Raw genomic sequence first — 18,373 nt, 5'->3', positions numbered from 1 at the left:
GGCCTGTATCTGTCATTGCAATGCCATGTGGAACAATTCCAATATGCCAAAAATGCCCCATGTTACACCTTTTCTTCCCTGTGCTTCCCCACAGAAACCGCGGTGATCACTGTCTTTCCATCAATGTGGAAAGGACTTCTAGTCCTAGAGTAATAATCAGTCTACTTTGGTCCATATTTACATTTTCCTCTTATGGGTGTTCATTCCTCAATCTTGAGGATTTTGGAATGCTTATGCCCACGCTACTTCTGATTAAGATGGGTGTTAGGTCCTATGGGGCAGATGGAGGAAACACTGTTGCTTGCAGTGCTAGATACTCTCTGTCTTTTGGGATGGGCGTTGTCCATCATCCTTCTTTTGTTACTTATCCTGGGTGAATCTGAGGAACTGGAGAGTAGGTGTTGGCTGCAACTCTGCTGAGATTCAGGGCTCCACTGGCATATGAACACACTGCAGATTTAAGTCTCTGGGACATACATCTAAAAATGGATATAGTGATAAGTATAGGTTCAAATACATGGGCAGAAAAACCGTGTGTAGGAAATGAGCCTAACTCTGATACACCAGGGAGACTGGCTATCATATATTCTAAGGTAAGGCCCACCCATGTGGTGCCAATTTCCTGAGTTTGGCTGAAAGGCCTCAAGTGTCCAGATGTCTCTAGAGCCCATAGCAGCACCCCTGCTTGAAGCATTGTTTTCTATGGCAGTCCTTGAGATCGTCCTGAGGTGTGCAGAACACTCACGTCCTTGCATGTGTCAATTATTAGTTGAAAGAAACTGGCTGTGAATCAGCAGTGGTGGTCATTTGTATGGAGCCTTCCATATCGTAAAGGGTACTATATTCATTTTCCAGGGCTGCCATACAAAGTACCAAAATCTTGGCCACATAATAGCAAAAGGAAAGAATAAGACCTAGAAATGTGTTCTTCTACAGCTCTGGAGTGCAGAAGTCTGGAATCAATGTGTCACAGCACCATGCTCCCTCTGGAGGCCCTAGGGGAAGAGTTCTCCTTTGGCTTTCCCTCTCTTTTGGTGGACGGTGGCAATCTTTGGTGATCCATGGCATGTAGCTGCATGAGTCCAGCCTCTGCCTCCACATTCATATAGCCTTCTCCCTTTACTGTTTCTTTCTGTGTCCCTTCTCATTTTACAGGGACACTGGCTGATTGGATAAGGGAGCTTGGGAATGGTATTACATGCCTTTTTCTACATCAATGTGCTCTCTGGCTAGGGAAATGTTTCATGTTTCTGGGGAGGTTTAATTTTATTTCTTTTCCCCTTTTGATTTCCTGAAAACTTTGTTGCAAATGCTTTGGTATTTACATTTTTTTCTGATACCTTTTCATTTTTCTTTCTTTGAGAATTACTCAAAGAATTGGAACTTTATGATAAACACTTAGTGTCTTACACATAAAATTATTTTGTCATTTACTTCAAGTGTCATTTGAAAATTACCCATTTCCTAGATGCCTTAATCACTGTTTCAGTCATCGTGTAGGCACTGCACAGGAGCGCTTCCTGGTAAAATACTGGTCAGTGTCTTATTATACCTCTCCTAAACACTCCTCTCCCAATCCTTTCTCCATCCCGCCTTTCTCCACTCTACCCCACACAAACACACATACAGCACAGCAAAGAAATATATTCCCATTTAGGTGCTGCCAACATTGGGGTCACTATAAAGGTCTCCTAATTCTTCTTCACTCAGAACTCTATTCAAGGTTAAGTTATGGTTCATTCCATGCCTTGGCAAATATATCAATTGAGACACTTATAATTAAGGTAAAACATAATCCAAAGTGATGTTTTTATGCATTTTGGGACAAAGGACTTCACAATAGATAAGACCACTATCATTTGTAATTGCCGTTCATCTCACTTGACTGGGTCTCTGTTAACAGTCAGGAAACTCATTCATTCAGAAGAACAGTCATTACACTTAGGCTGTCAACAATAGGATCTTTGCCATCTTTGTCAGATTCATTCAAAAGGGAGATGATACGTGAATAATGTAGCTGTTGTTAAGCAAAGCAGGTAAACTTGGTTTTTACTTAGTTTCTGGGTTGGAAACTAGCTGAGTCTTGAGTAGATGTATCTTGAAAGAATATATGCAAATTGATAATAAGCACAAGAAATGATACTCAATATAATTAATCCTCAACGAAATGCCAATCAAAACCACAATGAGGTGCCCCTTATATCCAGTAGGGTAGCTAATGTTTTTAAGAGGAAATAAAATGAAAAATAACAAATACAAGGGAGGCTGTGAATCAACTGGAAGGCCCATACATTGGTGGAAGGAATGTAAAATGGATCAGCCACATTGGGAAATAGTTTGGCAATCCCTCATTGAGATAAACACAGGATTACCATGGGACCAGCAATCTAACAACTAGGTCTATATATGAAAAGAATTTAACTTAAAAGAGGGGACACAAATAGGTATGTGAAAACTCAGTGTTTGTTGCCGCATCATTCAGAATGGCCAAAAGTTTCAAACCACCCAAGTGTCCATCAATATGGGAATCAGTAAAAAAAAACAAAAGCATATCCATAGAATGGGATGGGCCACACAAAGTAAAGAAGTTCTGATGCACCCTACTATATGCATGATACTTTAAAACATTATACTGAGGAAATAAGGAAGATATGAAAGAAAGATACTGTTTCGATGTACTTCTTTGAAATATAAGAAAAAGAAAATTCAGAGAAAGAAAAGGAGATTAGACTTTATTACCAGGGCTAAGGAGATAGATTAGTCTCATTGGTTAATGGCTACAGAGTTTCTGTTTCAGGTAATGAGAAAATTTGGAATTGAATGTTTGATGGGATGGTAACACAACATTGGACATGTAATTAATTGATGGTAGTAAATTAATTGTATAGATAAAAATGGGTAAACTGGCAAATTACATGTTATGTAGATGTTAACTTGTTGAAAATTTTTAAAAATCCTGTAGAACAAATGAGAAACTCAAAGTCAACAAAGATCTGTGAGTATGAAGCAGTATCTCATGATGTCAATGAGATTCTGGCAATTTTGCTGGATTTCAGAATGGGTCGCATAAGAGTTGGAACCATATCACTGTTTCATATTGTACATTTTAGTACCACTTGTTCGTGAGCTATTTCACTTTGATTTAGGCTCTCTTTAGCTACAAAACCAAGAATCCTATTTCTGATGCCCATGCTTCCTCTCTTTGGTCTCCTTCTTCCATGAAGTGTGTCTGGGTAACTCCACAGTCCATGTTTCCTGACCACCCAGACCTGCACATTGTAAGCCCCTGTCTGGGTCAAGCAAAGATCCCTGAATAGTATCAGCCACACCCCGCTGTACTGACTGTTACTCTGTGTCCCCTTAGCTCCCCTGGAAGACCTGGTGGAGGACCCTCTTCGTGACAGGGAGGATGAAGTGGTTCCACCTAATGTTGAGGTAAGGTCATCTGTTTTGGTCTAAGATAGAAATACTCCTTTCTCCTATTTGTCCTTTTCAATTGAGTAAATATCATAATATATGACGGTGTGAATTATAGATATCACCCACTGGTCAGGGGAAAGGATATTTGGAAGGCTTCTCTTTCCAAAAGTGCCCTGATAAAGAAGGCATTAGAAATTGAAGCACCAGGTTCTATAGCATACGGTAGTGGGCTTTTGCCTCGGCACCAGTATTCTGCTTGGATTCAAACTTTTGTAACTCCCATCAAAGTGGTCTGGAAAGTCATATCCATCAGGCAACAATTGAGCCATTCCTAATGTATTTTCCATGTTTATTTATGGGGCCTTTGACTTTACAAATGCTTCCCATCAGTTTTCATAAAATCACCAATACCTGAGAAGATGCTACTCAACATCCTAGGATCCTCATAGTGTTTTCTTTTTTGCAATTGCAGGGGAACTCCAGAGAAAGTGAAAACGGTAGGTATTCTGTGCTAATCCCACTTCTGAGGGTAAAATAGAGGTGAAATAAGGAACTTCCAGAAAACTTTCAGCTGGGGACATCCTGGACAAAGCATCATGGTGATGAGGAAATGGTTTCTGTGAAGGGAATCTGCCCTTGTTACTACAGTCTGTGGTTTGGTCTGTGGTCTCTTTAGGTTGTGCAGGCTTTGCATGCATGGGGGTTTGGGGAGTCTAGTGTGAGTTTTTGTGGTGTAATTTTGACTTTGTGTGTGTGCATATATGGGGGCAACCATGAGCAGTTTCCCAGATGTTATATCCCATTTAGACTGGACAATTACCAGGGACAACAGGGACAGTTTTCTCAAGTATACCCCATCACCACTGCATGTTCTATGTACATGAACTTGTTCCACACTCACCAAAGCTGGATCTGGGGTTTGCTTTCTACGACCACAACACAGATGGAAAACTGAGGGCAAAGGTGAACATCCCAAGCTCTGGCACTGCTAAAGGGAAGGTCCTAAATGGGAACCTAGTCACATGTCATCATACCTTGAGTTACAGACCTGACCTTGCCACTCAGCCATATGCTTACCAGAAACCATACAAGGGAGTTACAGCATCTGTATAGATGCATACCCCAGAATTACATGAGCCCACAAAGAGACCAAAACTGCCCATCATTATAAAGTAGCCTCAGTGTTCACATGACCTAGGCCAACTACCTGTGCTGACCACCACAGACTTTGATATAGTTATTAGTGCTCAAAGGACACAGTAAGCATACATGGTAATGAGCAGCTCCAAATTCTGAGAGTCATGAGGCATCACATAGGATGGCATGATCCATGATAACTGGATTGAGGTCACAGCTCAGGAGCTTACCCAAAGCAGACAGGCATCGGGAGGACAATTTAGTACATATGACAGCATCATCCCAAAGGACACGATAGGCACTCAAATCACGAGTCCCACGAGATGGTCTTTGAAAAATAAGAATGCAGATACATCTTGGTTCTTAACCTGGTGTCCAAACCCCTTGTGGAAACATTCCTAAAGAGTTGCATTTGTGGGTGCTGACACTCAATCTATATGTCCCTACATAATGGCTATCCCATATTTGATGGCCAGTGATATTTCAATATCATTCAATATTTCAATGGCTACCCACACTTGGTGTGGAAAAGAAAGACTGGAGGTAAAACCATCTGATTAATAAGTGTTACTATTTAAATGGTAAGATTTTAGTACTCCCAATCTTCTGTGATATGTTATCTTTATCCCAATGGGTTAGTGAATAAATGCAAGAGAATGCATTACATGGAATGGAATCCAGACCACCAGAAAACTTTGCTTCTAATCAAGTGACAAATTTCTGTAGAACAAATGGTAAATGCCGTGTCTATATATGTGGCATGGAGATTGAATTCATTTGGAGTTGTCCAGAAGATACTGGCACTTATGTTGAGATATACTACAAAGAGGAAGGATGATGGGACTCAGGCATTGAATCATAGCATGTTTTTCAGTGCCATTTGTACACTGGGTATGGTCAGAAGGTTTAGGCTGATATTTGCTTCAGAGCTAGGGATATATATTTTTGTTTCTTTCTGGCTGCTCTCTTTGCATCCTTCCTTCATGATGGACGATGGTCCCACAGCAGTTCTCAGCATGCTTGATAAACTACCTCCTCTACACAGTTAAGAATCTTGTCCAAGACTATAAATTTACTTTGAAATTTATGAGAAACACACCAATGTGATGAGTTACTCTGTGTCACCCTAGAAGACCAGGAACAACTGATGGGGGCACTTCCAAGTGATCAAGAGGATGAAGAGGTCCCATTTAAAGCCAAGGTGAGCTTACTAGTCATTGATCTAAAGTTGATTTTTTGGTCTCTTCCATTAGAATTGATTTCAGATGAGGATACCTGATCATGAACATATTCGATGAAATATTCCATTTCCTTGGGGTGGGAAGCATCACGTGGGGCCTCTTCTAACTGATCCAACATTGAAGAGATCAACCACAAAGGGGAGCAGAAGTTGACAAAGTAGGCTTTTGCTCAGCTACAATTTTGTTCTCCTTGGATTAAGAATTTGTAATCGCCACACAAATTGAATTTAACAAATGTGCGTCCAGGAAAAGCTCATGCCTTTCTTGGTGTGTCTGCTACACCTGCTCATCAGGTTTGCTTGACCCCTATTTCACACCTGAATTTCTAATGCTGCAAATCAAGCAAAAATCCTTTGCAAACAGCCAAAACATGATCTGATCCTCATAAGGTTTTCTCTAATTGCAGGTGGCCCCAGGAGAAAGTCAAACTGCTGGTATGTATCTAGAATTACTGAATTGAGGTAATTTTGAATTAGATCCTAGGTTTGCCTGGAAAGCCAAGGTGGTTCCAGTTACTGGTGGGATTTTCTGAGGTATGGTTACACATTAAACATTAATTCCTCCTGATAAGGAATATGGTCATGCTCTATTGTTCTCCCAGTAGATGTATTCACTTCACTTGTATGGATTTGTGTCTATGGCAGTCATGGAGTGTGTATGAGCGAGCCTATTGGAGGGATTGAGAAGGTGTGTGTTGGGGCATTGCTGTGTGTTTCCCTAAGTGAAGCGTCCAACATACACAGGACAACTGTCATTGAAACTTTTCTGAAACACCATCACATCACCACAGCACATATTGCATACAATAACCTGTAAACATCTCACTAGAATCATTCCTGGAATTATGTAAACTCTCCCTATCCCTTACAGCCAGGTTCCGAGGGGCGTAAATTAATGACCCGAGATTTCAAACTCCTACGTTGTAGAGACAAGATTTGGAGTGAGGCATGTAATCCCTATACTACTATTCTGAACTACTGAATATTACCTAATCACAGGTATGGGTCACTAGTGACAATGAAGGAATTTCCACTGCCTATATATATGTATGTGCCCTAGGCATTTCCTAAACATGACACTCACGTATTAGATATTCACAGGGGTCACATAACACAGGTTAGCAGGTGCATTTTACAAGGTACTTATTCACAGTTATTAGTGTGGAAAACACAGAGAGAGCCCCACATGTTGCTGGTAAACTCACAGACTCTCAGACTCATGAGGTTTTAGTAGGACAAGCTTGCCAATCGCTGCCAGTACTGGTTCACAGCTCAGCACATGGCCCAAGCAGACAGACAAGGAGAGATTTTCATCTATTTAATAACATTATCACCATAAGCCATTAAAAAAAAAAAAAGATCATTCTGTGAGCTACTCATTTGAGGAAGAGTAATGAGTAAGAACTCAAAAATTCCCTCTTAGCCATTAGGTTCATGTTCATCATTCGTATTTCAAGTTTCCCTTATAGCTAGCATAGAGATTCATGCTCAACCCTCAGTCGATCCTAACTAACTCTCCCACTGTGGGATGGATCATATAAGCATGGAGAGTCACATCACGCAATGAATACAAAAACATGGTAATGGAAAGGAAGATGAAGGGAAAATATCACGTGGTGAACATTGGGTACTTTTAGACGGTAGTCCATGAGTATTATGACAAACCCTATAATTATCTTTATGACACGTGTTAGTGACTCAATACAAAAGAATACCTTGTCTAGAATTAAATCCAGTCAACCAATAAATGAATAAATAAAACACTATACAACAGATTAGTATTGTAGTAGGAGCACTTTGCATTAGTGGAGATGGAAATGACCTTGGAAAGTTCAAAAGGGCATTGACAACTTGTCTAGATTCAAAACAGGAAGGGGGAAGCAGATTTTGTCTCAACGGACAGAGTGTCCACCTACCACGTGGGAGTTCTAGGGTTCACACCCAGGGCCTCCTGACCCATGCGATGAGCTGGCCCACACGCAGTGCTGATGCGCACAAGGAGAGCAGTGCCATGCAGGGTTGTCCCCCACACAGGGAAGCCCCACACACAAGGAGTGTGCCCCATAAGGAAAGCCGCGCAGCATGAAAGAAGCGCAGCCTGCCCAGGAATGGCTCCACACACATGGACAGCTGACGCAACAAGATGACATAACAAAGAGACACAGGTTCCCAGTGCTGCTGACAAGAATATAAGTGGACCCAGAAAAACACACAACGAATGGACACAGAAAGCAGACAACTGGGGGGGGGGGGGCGGTAAGGAGGAAGGGGAGAGAAATAAAAAGTAAATCTTAAAGAAAATAATAAAAACACAACTATTATAAAAAACAGGAAGGAAAAGTGATGGAGCTCTGTAAGTAATACCATCTGTTTAATACTATTTTTAGATTGAATATATCATGTTGAATTTGGTTGCCTTTAGGTACACAGACACAAAGTCTTCATTTCTCTCTTTTTTTTTTTTCCTGTTCCTCTTCTCCTTTACCATCCTTCTTCCACCAATATATTTTTACAGACTTATTACCCCTCAGGTCCCTATTTTCTTGCCCATTGCAGTGTCAGGGTAGGTCCCTGAGTAACCCATGAACACTGCCCAATGTATTGACATTTACTCTGTGTCCTCCCAGGAACCCCTAAGGGCCTGCTGGATGAGTCCCCCAGTGAGAGGGAAGATGAGGAGGTTCCATCGAATTCCAAGGTATGGTCACCCATTCTTTCTCTGATGTCAAATTGCTGATTTTAAGTTTTTTTCCTTTCTTTTATTTGCCAATTGAGTTCAGATATGAAAATCAGACCAAATAATTATAGATGATGCCTGCAATTTCCTGAGTCAGAAGAGTGTTTATTTGGAACCCTTTACTAACATCTCTGCTTCAAGAGGGTCTTCAAGGAGTCCCCTCTACATTACAGGGCTAGGTTTCCTCCTCAATAGATGGGAGAGATGCATAAAAGAGGAAATGCTGTGCCTTTCCACAAGTGTCTGTTACAATTACTTTTTGGGCCTTCATCTCAACCCCTGTTTCCCATCTAGTTTTCTAAAGGCAGCAACAGAGTAACCCAACTGTGCAAACACTATACAGCCTGCTCCAGTCCTCAGAGTGTTTTCATTTCTCTAATTGTAGGTGGCTTCAGGAGTAAGTGAAAATGGTATGTATTTTGGCATCACTTTACTTCTTTTTTAAAAACATCTAGATGATTTAAACTAGGAGTTTCATGCTTTCTTTACTGTGGAAAGCAATCTGATTTTACCTTCCATGTGGGCATAAGAAATAGAGGGGTCCTTCTGTTTTAGAGGAAGAAAAATGGCCACATTGTACAGTACTTTTAGCAGTTGTGTTCCCCTTAGGTGGATTGGGTTTTTGTTCATATCCCATGATAGTTGCACACTTTACGTGTATTTAAATGTTCAAAGTTCAACAATAACAGTGGGCTTCAAAATGGGCAGGAGGAGTGGTAAGAAACTGTCATTGAACAACATCCTCTTTTTTAGTACCTTTGCAGGTTTCTTTTATGGTGCTTTGGGACGTCTTTAGCTACAGTGCCAAGGACTGCGTCCCTTTGTGTTACTGCTCCTCCCTGTTGCCCTCCTTCCACTCCTTAGCAGCTCACTTAGTCTTGCTGAATACCTGCCTCCTTGTTATTCTAGTCCCTCGTCCAAGTCAAGCAATGCTTCTTGACTGAACCCAGAGCAACTACCCCAATGTACTGATGCTAACTCTCTGTCTTCCTAGCTCCCCCTGAGGGCCTGCTGGAGGAACTCCTAAGTGCCGAGGCCATAGAGCACACTCCATTTACTTACACCAAGGTAAGGCCAACTTTCTTTATCTGAGATAGAACCATTGCATTCTTGGTTTCTTTCATTTCTCATCCAATTCAGTTATGAGAATTTGACCACGTACAATATAGATGAGAGGTTCAAATGCTTGGTGGGTCAGTGTTCAGTGGGCATCTTTTAGGAGCTAATCCCAGTTTAAAGGGGGCAATCATAAATGACAGCACCAGGTTATAAACCATATGGCAGGAGGACATTCTTTAGCAGAAATTTTTTCACCTGGAATTAAGAATTTTGTACTTAGTAATCAAAATGTACTTGAGAGATGCATCATCCAGGACTGTTCATGCTTTACACCTGCTTTTGGTTTTCCTTAACTTCATTCTTTCCCTCTTGTATTCTGAAGTCTCCAAGAGGACACAGGCCTCTTGTAGCACTGTAGATTAAGTTCTGATTCTTACGGCATTATCTTCTCTGTAAAATTGCAGCCAATCCCAAGAGCAAGCAACAATGGTAAGTATTCTGAAGTCATACACTTGCTGAGAAAAAGTCCAGATATTAAAAAACATGAGCCTTCCTTGTCAATTGAGCTTAAAGAGGTTCCTGATGACAACCTCCTTGAGGGAATGAGGATTTGGGTGTGGTGAATGAAATGGACATTCCAGGTAAGAACTAGGGTTGTCTTTCTTAAGAAGTCGAGTACTGATTAGTTGGCATGTGTTTGTCTGCATGAAAGTGGTGTGTGTTTACATGTGTATGTTTGTGATGTGATTCTCAGGATACACGTTTTGATTCTCAACGGGCATGCGTACAAATGTGAGTCTTTAATGTGTCTTCTGGATTTTTCACACACCAAACAGCACAATGACTAGTGTCAACTTTCTTTGTAAAAAATCCCATCAATATCTCTTCAAATATTATCAAATTATGTCCTAAATTAGTGTGGCTTACAGTATGTCAAGTATACCGCAATAACTCAAGAATAATCCATCAACATCAAAGACAATTTTCACAAAGCTCTACAGGGACTGAAATGTGGTACAGGACCCTTCTTTCTGGGATGTAATAATATGTCTTGGCTTAATCATAAATCTCTCCTCTTTGTAAGGCTTTACTTATACCTCATAGCATTTTGAATGGTCAGGATGAAAGAAAGGCAGACATACATGTCCCTTCATTAACATATGAGACAGGGAAGTTTCGAGAAGGTGAAAGAAAATCTTCAGAACTGGACATTTAATGAATACAGACCAAAGAACTTGAGATTTTAGGTGCTTTGACTCCTAATCCACACGTTTTCTTCAAGCCTCTTCTGCCTGGCAGAGTCTCTAAAGTTCTCCTACGAATTTGTCAACATTTGTCATTTTAGTTCACACAGCCAGGGCATCTAGAGCAGATTCTAGTTTTTGCAGTTTTGCTAAAGCCCAACGCCCATTTGTGCTGGTAGCTGTGGTAGGGATGATGCAGAAGGGAACATGTTCATCCTCACAAAATGCTCCCCAAGGCAGCAGCCCAGAGTCTAGCACTAGGTCTGTGCTTTGAACTCATCTAAGACAGAGCATGCCCAAAGAGTCATAATTTCAGGGTGACAAGATTGGAGGTCCGTGCTCTATTTTCCAGCTAAATAAGGGAGTGAGAAGTTGAGAGCTGATACCTTCCCCTCCTCTCCCTCACTTGCAAGCACTTTGCAAATTCTTGCTAAGGCCTCAGGCTCCAGAGGGGCCCAGGAAGGTCTTAGAACCCAGGGTAGAGAGCTGGGTTTTCCTATGGTAGCCAGCAAGGTCTCAAGGAAGAAGGGAGGGATGGGAGTGGCCCAATCCTTAATAACGTTCCTGCGGATCTTTGTTTTCCTAAAGACTGGCTTGCGGACCGCAAGTATGACTCCACTAGCAGCGATGACGACGACGACAATCCAGGTAGGTTACAATTCTCAAGGAAGGATCCAATGGAGAAGATACCAAGATCAGTAGTTATACCTGGTGCCTTCGAGTCTATGGAAGGGGGCATGATATTAGAAAGTATAGGAAATACTTATGAGGGCCTGCTTCCATCTTTTCGTTTTCAATAACATAAAAGTAGGAGATATAATGACCGTGAGCTTTGTGTGTGATGCGTGTTAAATGAAATTTCCATGTATTTTTTTTTAATTAACTTCCCACGGATTAGTTTTTTCATGTCTTCTCAACAGTCTGACAACAAAACTTTTGTTTCCTTTGCTTAGCCTCCCATAGTAACTGATACAAGAGATTGTGGTTTGGATTTAAGTGTTGAACTTCAATGGAGCGGGTCTGTTGGGACACAACCTCTCAGGTTGTCACCTGGACCTGGGACAAAGTGTTTTTAGCTAGTGCCAGATGGCACTTGAGAAGTAAGGCCTCATCCCGTGCAATTTTAGATCTAGTTTTACTTTCTTCATGTTCCATCCTTACTGTGGATCCTGCTTTAAAGGTTAACCATGGGTTGGAAGCCAGGAAGAACATTTTCTCTGAGCTTAGCCTGTACCTGTGTCCTTGAGAGGCGTGGCTAAAGCAAATTCTTGAACTCACTACTATTTTGCACTTCCAACCCAAATCCAAAATGCCAATGTAGTTTGGAAACCTAAATTTAATTACATCTGAGAATGGTTTGATTCTAGTTGCCCCAGAAGAGCTTGCAAAGCCCAGCAGGCTTTCTGAGGACTTGTGTGAACGGGCCACTGACTTGTTTCACACACTGGCTCTCAGAATCCTACTGAGCTGGTGCTCTGGAATTGAGTATGCCCAAATCAGAGCCTCTTGGCAGCAGGGCCACAGGTTTCCTCCTGCTCTTTGAATTCAGTGCTATGGTCAGCAATGCCCTGTTTCTCAAGCAATATTCCTTTCTCTCCCTGTGCCTTTCCACAGGCTTCTCAAAGCACCCAAGGTACCCAGGCCTAAGAAGGCTTGATGGAACCTAGAAGGCTGAATTCATTTAAATGGCCACACATTCTACACAAGGCTATTAACACACTTGCAAGATAAGGGAATGTGGACAAGTTACTTTACGTCTAATTTCCTGTTAATCCTCTCTAAATCGTTTTTTTTTTTTTTTTTTTTTTGGAACCTATGGAGATATTGAGAGGACAGAATGTTTGCTTCACACCTAAAGCCATAACAGACACTTCAAAAACCACTTGATTTTGGGGGTTGGTGGTAGCTCTCTTCCACAAGATCTGATTCAACTCCAGATCCTGAGCGTTGCATCTGGCATTGGTTGAATTGGTAATAGGCCAATCCATTGAATGGAGAGGGTGGCATGATACGCTTGATCATTCCCCTATGTTCTCATAAGGAAGAATAATGTGAATGGAAGACAAGAATCAAGGAAATAAGCAGTATTGGGAGAGAGAAGAGAGGCAGGGAGGTCCTGAGGCAAGATGATGGAAAGGAAATCAACATCATGCTTAGCAAGACATAGAGAATATGACTGCCTTCTTTGAGGACAAGGAGGAAATGGGCATTCCTCCCCAAAGTTATAGTATGTGAGGTCTAGTAAACGGACCCTGTTGACATTAGGCCAACCACACAGGGCACAGGAGACGCTATCGAGGCCCAAAGAAAGTTGGGAGTGATACAGACAGAATTGGGTGCCAAGCTCAGGTCACGGCATGACAAAGACAATAGGGGCTCTAAATCTCCCCTGAATCCTAACTTTCTCCTTTCCTTTTGCAAGGTCACCCTATCACGGTCACCGCAATGGTACACTCAGAGGCGTTTTTCTCGGACTCAGAAGAGTCAGACGTAGAGAATGGCAATATGCATGTAATTTATTTCCTCTTCTTGCCTAATTTTAAAATCTTCCTGTTTCTTCTTTGTAAACATTTCTTTGTAGCTCTTCTCTTTCCCCCTCCTTTTACAATTGTCATCTCAAAGGTCCTGGTAGCCTCCAGGAAGGTGAGGTTATACAATTGACAATGTTTTTAAAATGTTTCTCCACCTTCTTCACCTACTGCATTTTAACATTGCATGGATTTCCAACCCTACTATGCACCATACATCAACTGGTGTGTCCCTGAATGGCCCAGGCAAGAAGTTGTGCTGAAGTCTGAAGCATTGGCCCACATCATGTGGGGTTGGCCCCTGGGAAGTTTTTTCTGGGATGGACTCTCCCTTCACTGCCGTGTTCCTCCACATATGGCTCTGGAAAAGCAAGTGTGTTCTCTACCCTGCAGCTGCCTACACTCTTGGAGGAGGAGGAGTCTGTTGACATCAACCTTCTTTTCCGAGAATGCACAGAAGGAATCAACGATGTAAAAAGAGAGGAAGAAGAGGAAGAAGACATGTTAGTGTGGAGTAGTGGGTAGGATGAAGAGGGAAGGGAAACAAGTTCATGTGCACTAACTTTCTTTGCCACTTCAGGAAATTCAGCGTTCATGAGGAGCTTGCCGGAGTGCCTACAACTGTGTGTGAATATGGAGGCGGAGATAGGAATCTGATGGGGAACATGAGCACAGGCAAGTGAAGGGTGCCCTGAGAACCTCTCCCTGTGAGTAGAAGTGCTTTCCATGTAAGCCCTAAAGCTGATCAGCTATGCCTTCCCTTAGCTCCTTAATTTGTAGGAGGGCTCTAGCCCTCTTCAGGACCAAAGTTTGCCCCCCCAATCCACTAAGGCCTGCCAAATCCCCTCCTGTCTTTCTTTCTGAGTGTGGTGTACACTGTGGAGTAGTAACCTAGAGTGCCACCAGTTCTCATAGGGAAAGGGTGAATTAGCCTGTGTTAGTTTGCCAGGGCTGCTTTATCTGATATCAGTGATTAACTGGGGCAAACACAGGAATTGACACTCAGTTTAGGAGATGAGACGCAAAATCTAGGTGTCAGCATGATGATGCTTTCCCTGATGCTGCCAGCAACACATAACTCAACCTCTGCCTCCATCAGCTGATCATCTGTCTTCATCTGTCTCCCGGGGCTCCTGCTCTGAATTTGTCTAGTCTTCCTCTCTTTGGAAGGACTCCAAGCATATAGGATTAAGGTCACCCAGATGCAGGTCGGCCTCCCCTTCACTAGTAAGATCTCTGACGACCCTATTCACAGATGATTTTGCATCCATAGTTGTGCAGGTGAGGATGAAAGCATGAGTTTATGGCTGCCCATTATTCAATCCAGAACCCAGAACAGTGGGGTCACTCTCAGGCAAACAGGGTAGCTATTGAGGCCCTGTTTTCTACCTCAGTGGGACCTGAGTCACTGCTGCCCAAGCCTTGGGGTTCTAAGCCTCTGTAGTTTCCTTCCGCATCCCACTTCAGCTCACACTCATTTTCTCAAGCTGTACTTCTTTACAATTTATTCATGTATGTAGAATTCAAACAAACACAAAGCACAAAGGAAATCTCCCTGCAGGGCTTGCTAGGAATGAGAAAATCAGAGAGGATTACATGTTACTTAAGTCTCCTTATTTATTTTATAGCATTTAAGTAATAACTCTTATTAGATTATGATGAGTGTTTTGTAACACTTACATGTTAGAATATCTTAATGTAAGAAAATATATGATTTTGGCATCGCAGTCACTTTATATTAAAACGGGTTGCACAGTAAAGCTCAGTGTTTGATTTAGAATGACACTGTTAAATAGGGAAAGCACTCCAAGAATCTGTCCCTTTTTGATCTGAGGCTTTCACCACTGGATGCTGTTGAGGACCAGGGTGGAGGGAGCAAGGTTATCACTTCCATGCCTCTCCCTTCAGAATTCCTGCCCCTCGCCTGCCCCAGGGAGATGGGACTCTGCCTTTTCTTTCTAGAGGACTCGAGCCCACCTTTTCCTCTGCATCAGTGTTGTTCTTCAGAGGACATTCACTTGAAAGGTGCCCAATCTAGCAGTCAGGTCACAGCCCTTTGCCTGGAAATTTAGAGACACTCTTAGTCGTAGACAGCACCTTCTGCAGACAGCAGCAGTAGGAATTCAGTCCCTCTGGATCTGGCTCCTGGGATATCATGGACCAAAGATCACCTCTCCGGGGTTGGTCTGAGGTAACTTTTGAGTCCTGCAAACCACCTCAGGGAAACCTTAAGCTCCTACCACCTCTGTGCCTCCCCAGTGATTCCAGATCCCGTATTTGTGTTGCAGATCCTACAACTGACTGCTACAAGGATGCTGAGCTGGAGGCCTCAGCCTGAAGCTGAGTAGAACTGGAGATCTTATGGCGCTTGGAGACACTTATGTGCTCACCCTTCTACTCCATTGTGAATGAACAACTAAGTGGCACTTTAGTTTTTAATCCAAAGACTTAGATGAAGTCTTAGAAATAGGTTTTACTTTTAATTTTATGTCATATTAAACAGTTTTTGTACCTTTACTACTTACATTTCTTATTCTTTATGTAATAAGTAAAGAAATATACTGATAAGTACCCTAAACAATATTAGAGCTTATATGAATTATAATATCTGGTCTCTGTATTGGCTCCCACCAAGGTGATACACTCACTCATGGAATCTTCATTAAGTGTTAGTTGAAAAAATAACTGGAAACTGACAGCTTATCATAAGTCCTCCTGTCAATGGGTTTTTGAAATTTCATTTACTGAACTATGTTCAGTCACCTGGAATGGGTCATGCCAAAAATACTCATCTTGGTCTAGCAGGATAACTTGAATTTCAGGGCCTTTTTCACTTACATTTCAGTGTTGCTGTGTATAAAACCATGATTCACATTTCATTCCACAAACGTTACCCCATTTGTATCTGGCACAAAATCTTGTTCTCCAAAACACTGATGAGATTCTAATTCCTTCACATAATATGAGTGTAAATGTTTTCACATTTTTGTTAACCTGGTTAATTTTCCTAGAATATCCCTTGCTTTTAGTCCTTCCGAGTCAGTGCACAGCATGCACTTCTGACACGCAGCTTCAATGAATTTCCTTCCAGAGAAAAAAACAAATTGTAATTTTTAGCATTTCTTTCAAGTCTTTGCTTTGGATTTCTGGTTCAGACACTGCAGTGTTCAGATATTAGACCAACTATGCCATTCTTCATTCTTTTCCTTTTTTCCTCCAAATCTTTTACATTCTCCACAAAATTTCTTTTCAACACTATCTGCTTTTCCTTTTGCTTTCTACTTAACCATTTCTGGTCATTCTATTTATTATGCATTACATTTCAGTTTTGAACTGATATTTTTCTTATTTTCTGATGTCATCCCAATTGTTTTTTGATTTTCTATTTTTAATTTATGACATCTTATCATGTATTGTCTCATTTTCTAAATACCTTTTATCTACTTCTGTGAAAGCGGTTTTCAGGACATAATATACATAATGAAGACGGTCTTTCATGCATTTATTGTGGTTACTCTGTATTCCGTTTCTCCCTACTAAATTACTTTGTTACATAAAAATAATGTGATTTTTTTTCTTCGTATTCATGTAATTAGAAAGAATTATAGAAGTGCAATTCAAATTAGCTTTCCCAGGAACAGAGATAAGTGTGTCTTCCTAGATTTTTTATGAAATTTTTTAAAGTACAAAATCTTTCTTCCTGGTATTTCCAGATGCTTCAATTCTACCTCTCTTAAACATGGGACTTTTACTCTCATCACCTCTATTGCACCTATCATTTTCTTTCTTCATCTGACTAGTGAATATTCCTTTTCATATATACTCTTTACTTGAAGCGAAACATCTATTACCACATTGCCAAAATCTAGTCGTTTTCTATAAATGTCCATATAGGTTGAAAATTATTTATCTGTAAGGGATTTTATATTAGATATCTTCTGTTGTATTTCCTTTCTGAATTATATTTGCCTATGCACCTGTGTTTTATTTCTATAATCATATAGATTTTAGTTGCTTATATTTATTTTACATGGAAATTTCTTTGTTTTTATACTTTGTATTTGAGTCATTTGAATTCAGAATTATTAATTTCCTCCCCAGTTTTAAATCAATATTCATACATATTTGGTGTTGGCAATGGCAGTTCACAGTCAGTGAATTTTTTAAAAAATGCTGTTGCTTTAGAGTCACAATGACATAGGTTCACTGTCATTCATATCAGGTCTGCAATATTACCACCATATGGCCCTATACTTATCATCAGACACATACATCAGCATCCCCCAATGTAATAGTTCTATTTCCCATGGTCTCCAAGGATGTCCTTAACACTTGTCTCTCCTCCATTAAAAGTAATGTTTTATAAATAACTTCTAGAAAGGAAAAATTCACTTAATATGGTTTACTGAATTTTAAAATTTAAGAATACATAAAAGACATTTCAGACATAGTCTACCATGATCTTATTATGAAAGTGGGACACTTGTACATTATTAAGAATTACGTTCTTCAAAACCATAAAAATGTAGGTCTCCTACAATTAACTCACATTCCAGGATTTCTGAAGTGCACTCACAGCCTTCCTATAAACTGGGGACTTTCTGCTGCTCACTGAGTGGAGGGTCATTTGTGGAAGTCATTCCATTCTCTTCACAGCTGCGTCTATATAATCCACTGCGAACATTATATTCAATTGTGAAATACTGAACGTTTTGCCATGACAAGATAAATTTGCTCACTGTCATCACTGCTATGCAGCAGTGTACTGGAAGTTCTAGCCAGAGGAATTGGGCAAGAAAAACGGAACAGAAGAAGGAAGCTATCCTGATACACGGATGACATAATCTTTAAGTAGATATTCCCAAGAACCCACAAAAATACTACTGGAACAAATACAGACATTAAGTAAACTTGCATTGTATGAGATATACATACAAATGTCAGTTCTGCTTATATAGTATGGTAAAAAAAAAAAGTCCGAGAACGAATTTTTTAAAAAATCCATTCC

The 18,373-nt window shown here is 40.9% G+C and overlaps 1 protein-coding gene across 2 annotated transcripts in view; it reads left to right on the top strand.

Moving 5' to 3' along the window:
- The window catches only part of LOC131274953 (uncharacterized), a 56,490-nt gene extending 40,608 nt beyond the window's left edge, over window positions 1-15,882 (top strand). For both annotated transcript variants that reach the window (XM_071210271.1, XM_058283323.2), the window contains exons 5-17: window positions 3,365-3,435; window positions 3,893-3,917; window positions 5,688-5,758; window positions 6,205-6,232; window positions 8,425-8,495; window positions 8,920-8,944; window positions 9,529-9,602; window positions 10,058-10,082; window positions 11,426-11,485; window positions 13,260-13,348; window positions 13,759-13,868; window positions 13,946-14,040; window positions 15,654-15,882. In XM_071210271.1, coding sequence (XP_071066372.1) covers window positions 3,365-3,435; window positions 3,893-3,917; window positions 5,688-5,758; window positions 6,205-6,232; window positions 8,425-8,495; window positions 8,920-8,944; window positions 9,529-9,602; window positions 10,058-10,082; window positions 11,426-11,485; window positions 13,260-13,348; window positions 13,759-13,868; window positions 13,946-14,040; window positions 15,654-15,703 — 794 coding nt within the window. In that variant the 3' untranslated portion in view covers window positions 15,704-15,882. The remainder of the gene's footprint in view (window positions 1-3,364; window positions 3,436-3,892; window positions 3,918-5,687; window positions 5,759-6,204; window positions 6,233-8,424; window positions 8,496-8,919; window positions 8,945-9,528; window positions 9,603-10,057; window positions 10,083-11,425; window positions 11,486-13,259; window positions 13,349-13,758; window positions 13,869-13,945; window positions 14,041-15,653) is intronic.
- Window positions 15,883-18,373: the final 2,491 nt, after the last annotated feature.

This window comes from Dasypus novemcinctus, chromosome 21 (assembly GCF_030445035.2).
Source record: "Dasypus novemcinctus isolate mDasNov1 chromosome 21, mDasNov1.1.hap2, whole genome shotgun sequence".
Classification (NCBI taxonomy): domain Eukaryota; kingdom Metazoa; phylum Chordata; class Mammalia; order Cingulata; family Dasypodidae; genus Dasypus; species Dasypus novemcinctus.
This window is presented reverse-complemented; position numbering and strand designations above follow the sequence as displayed.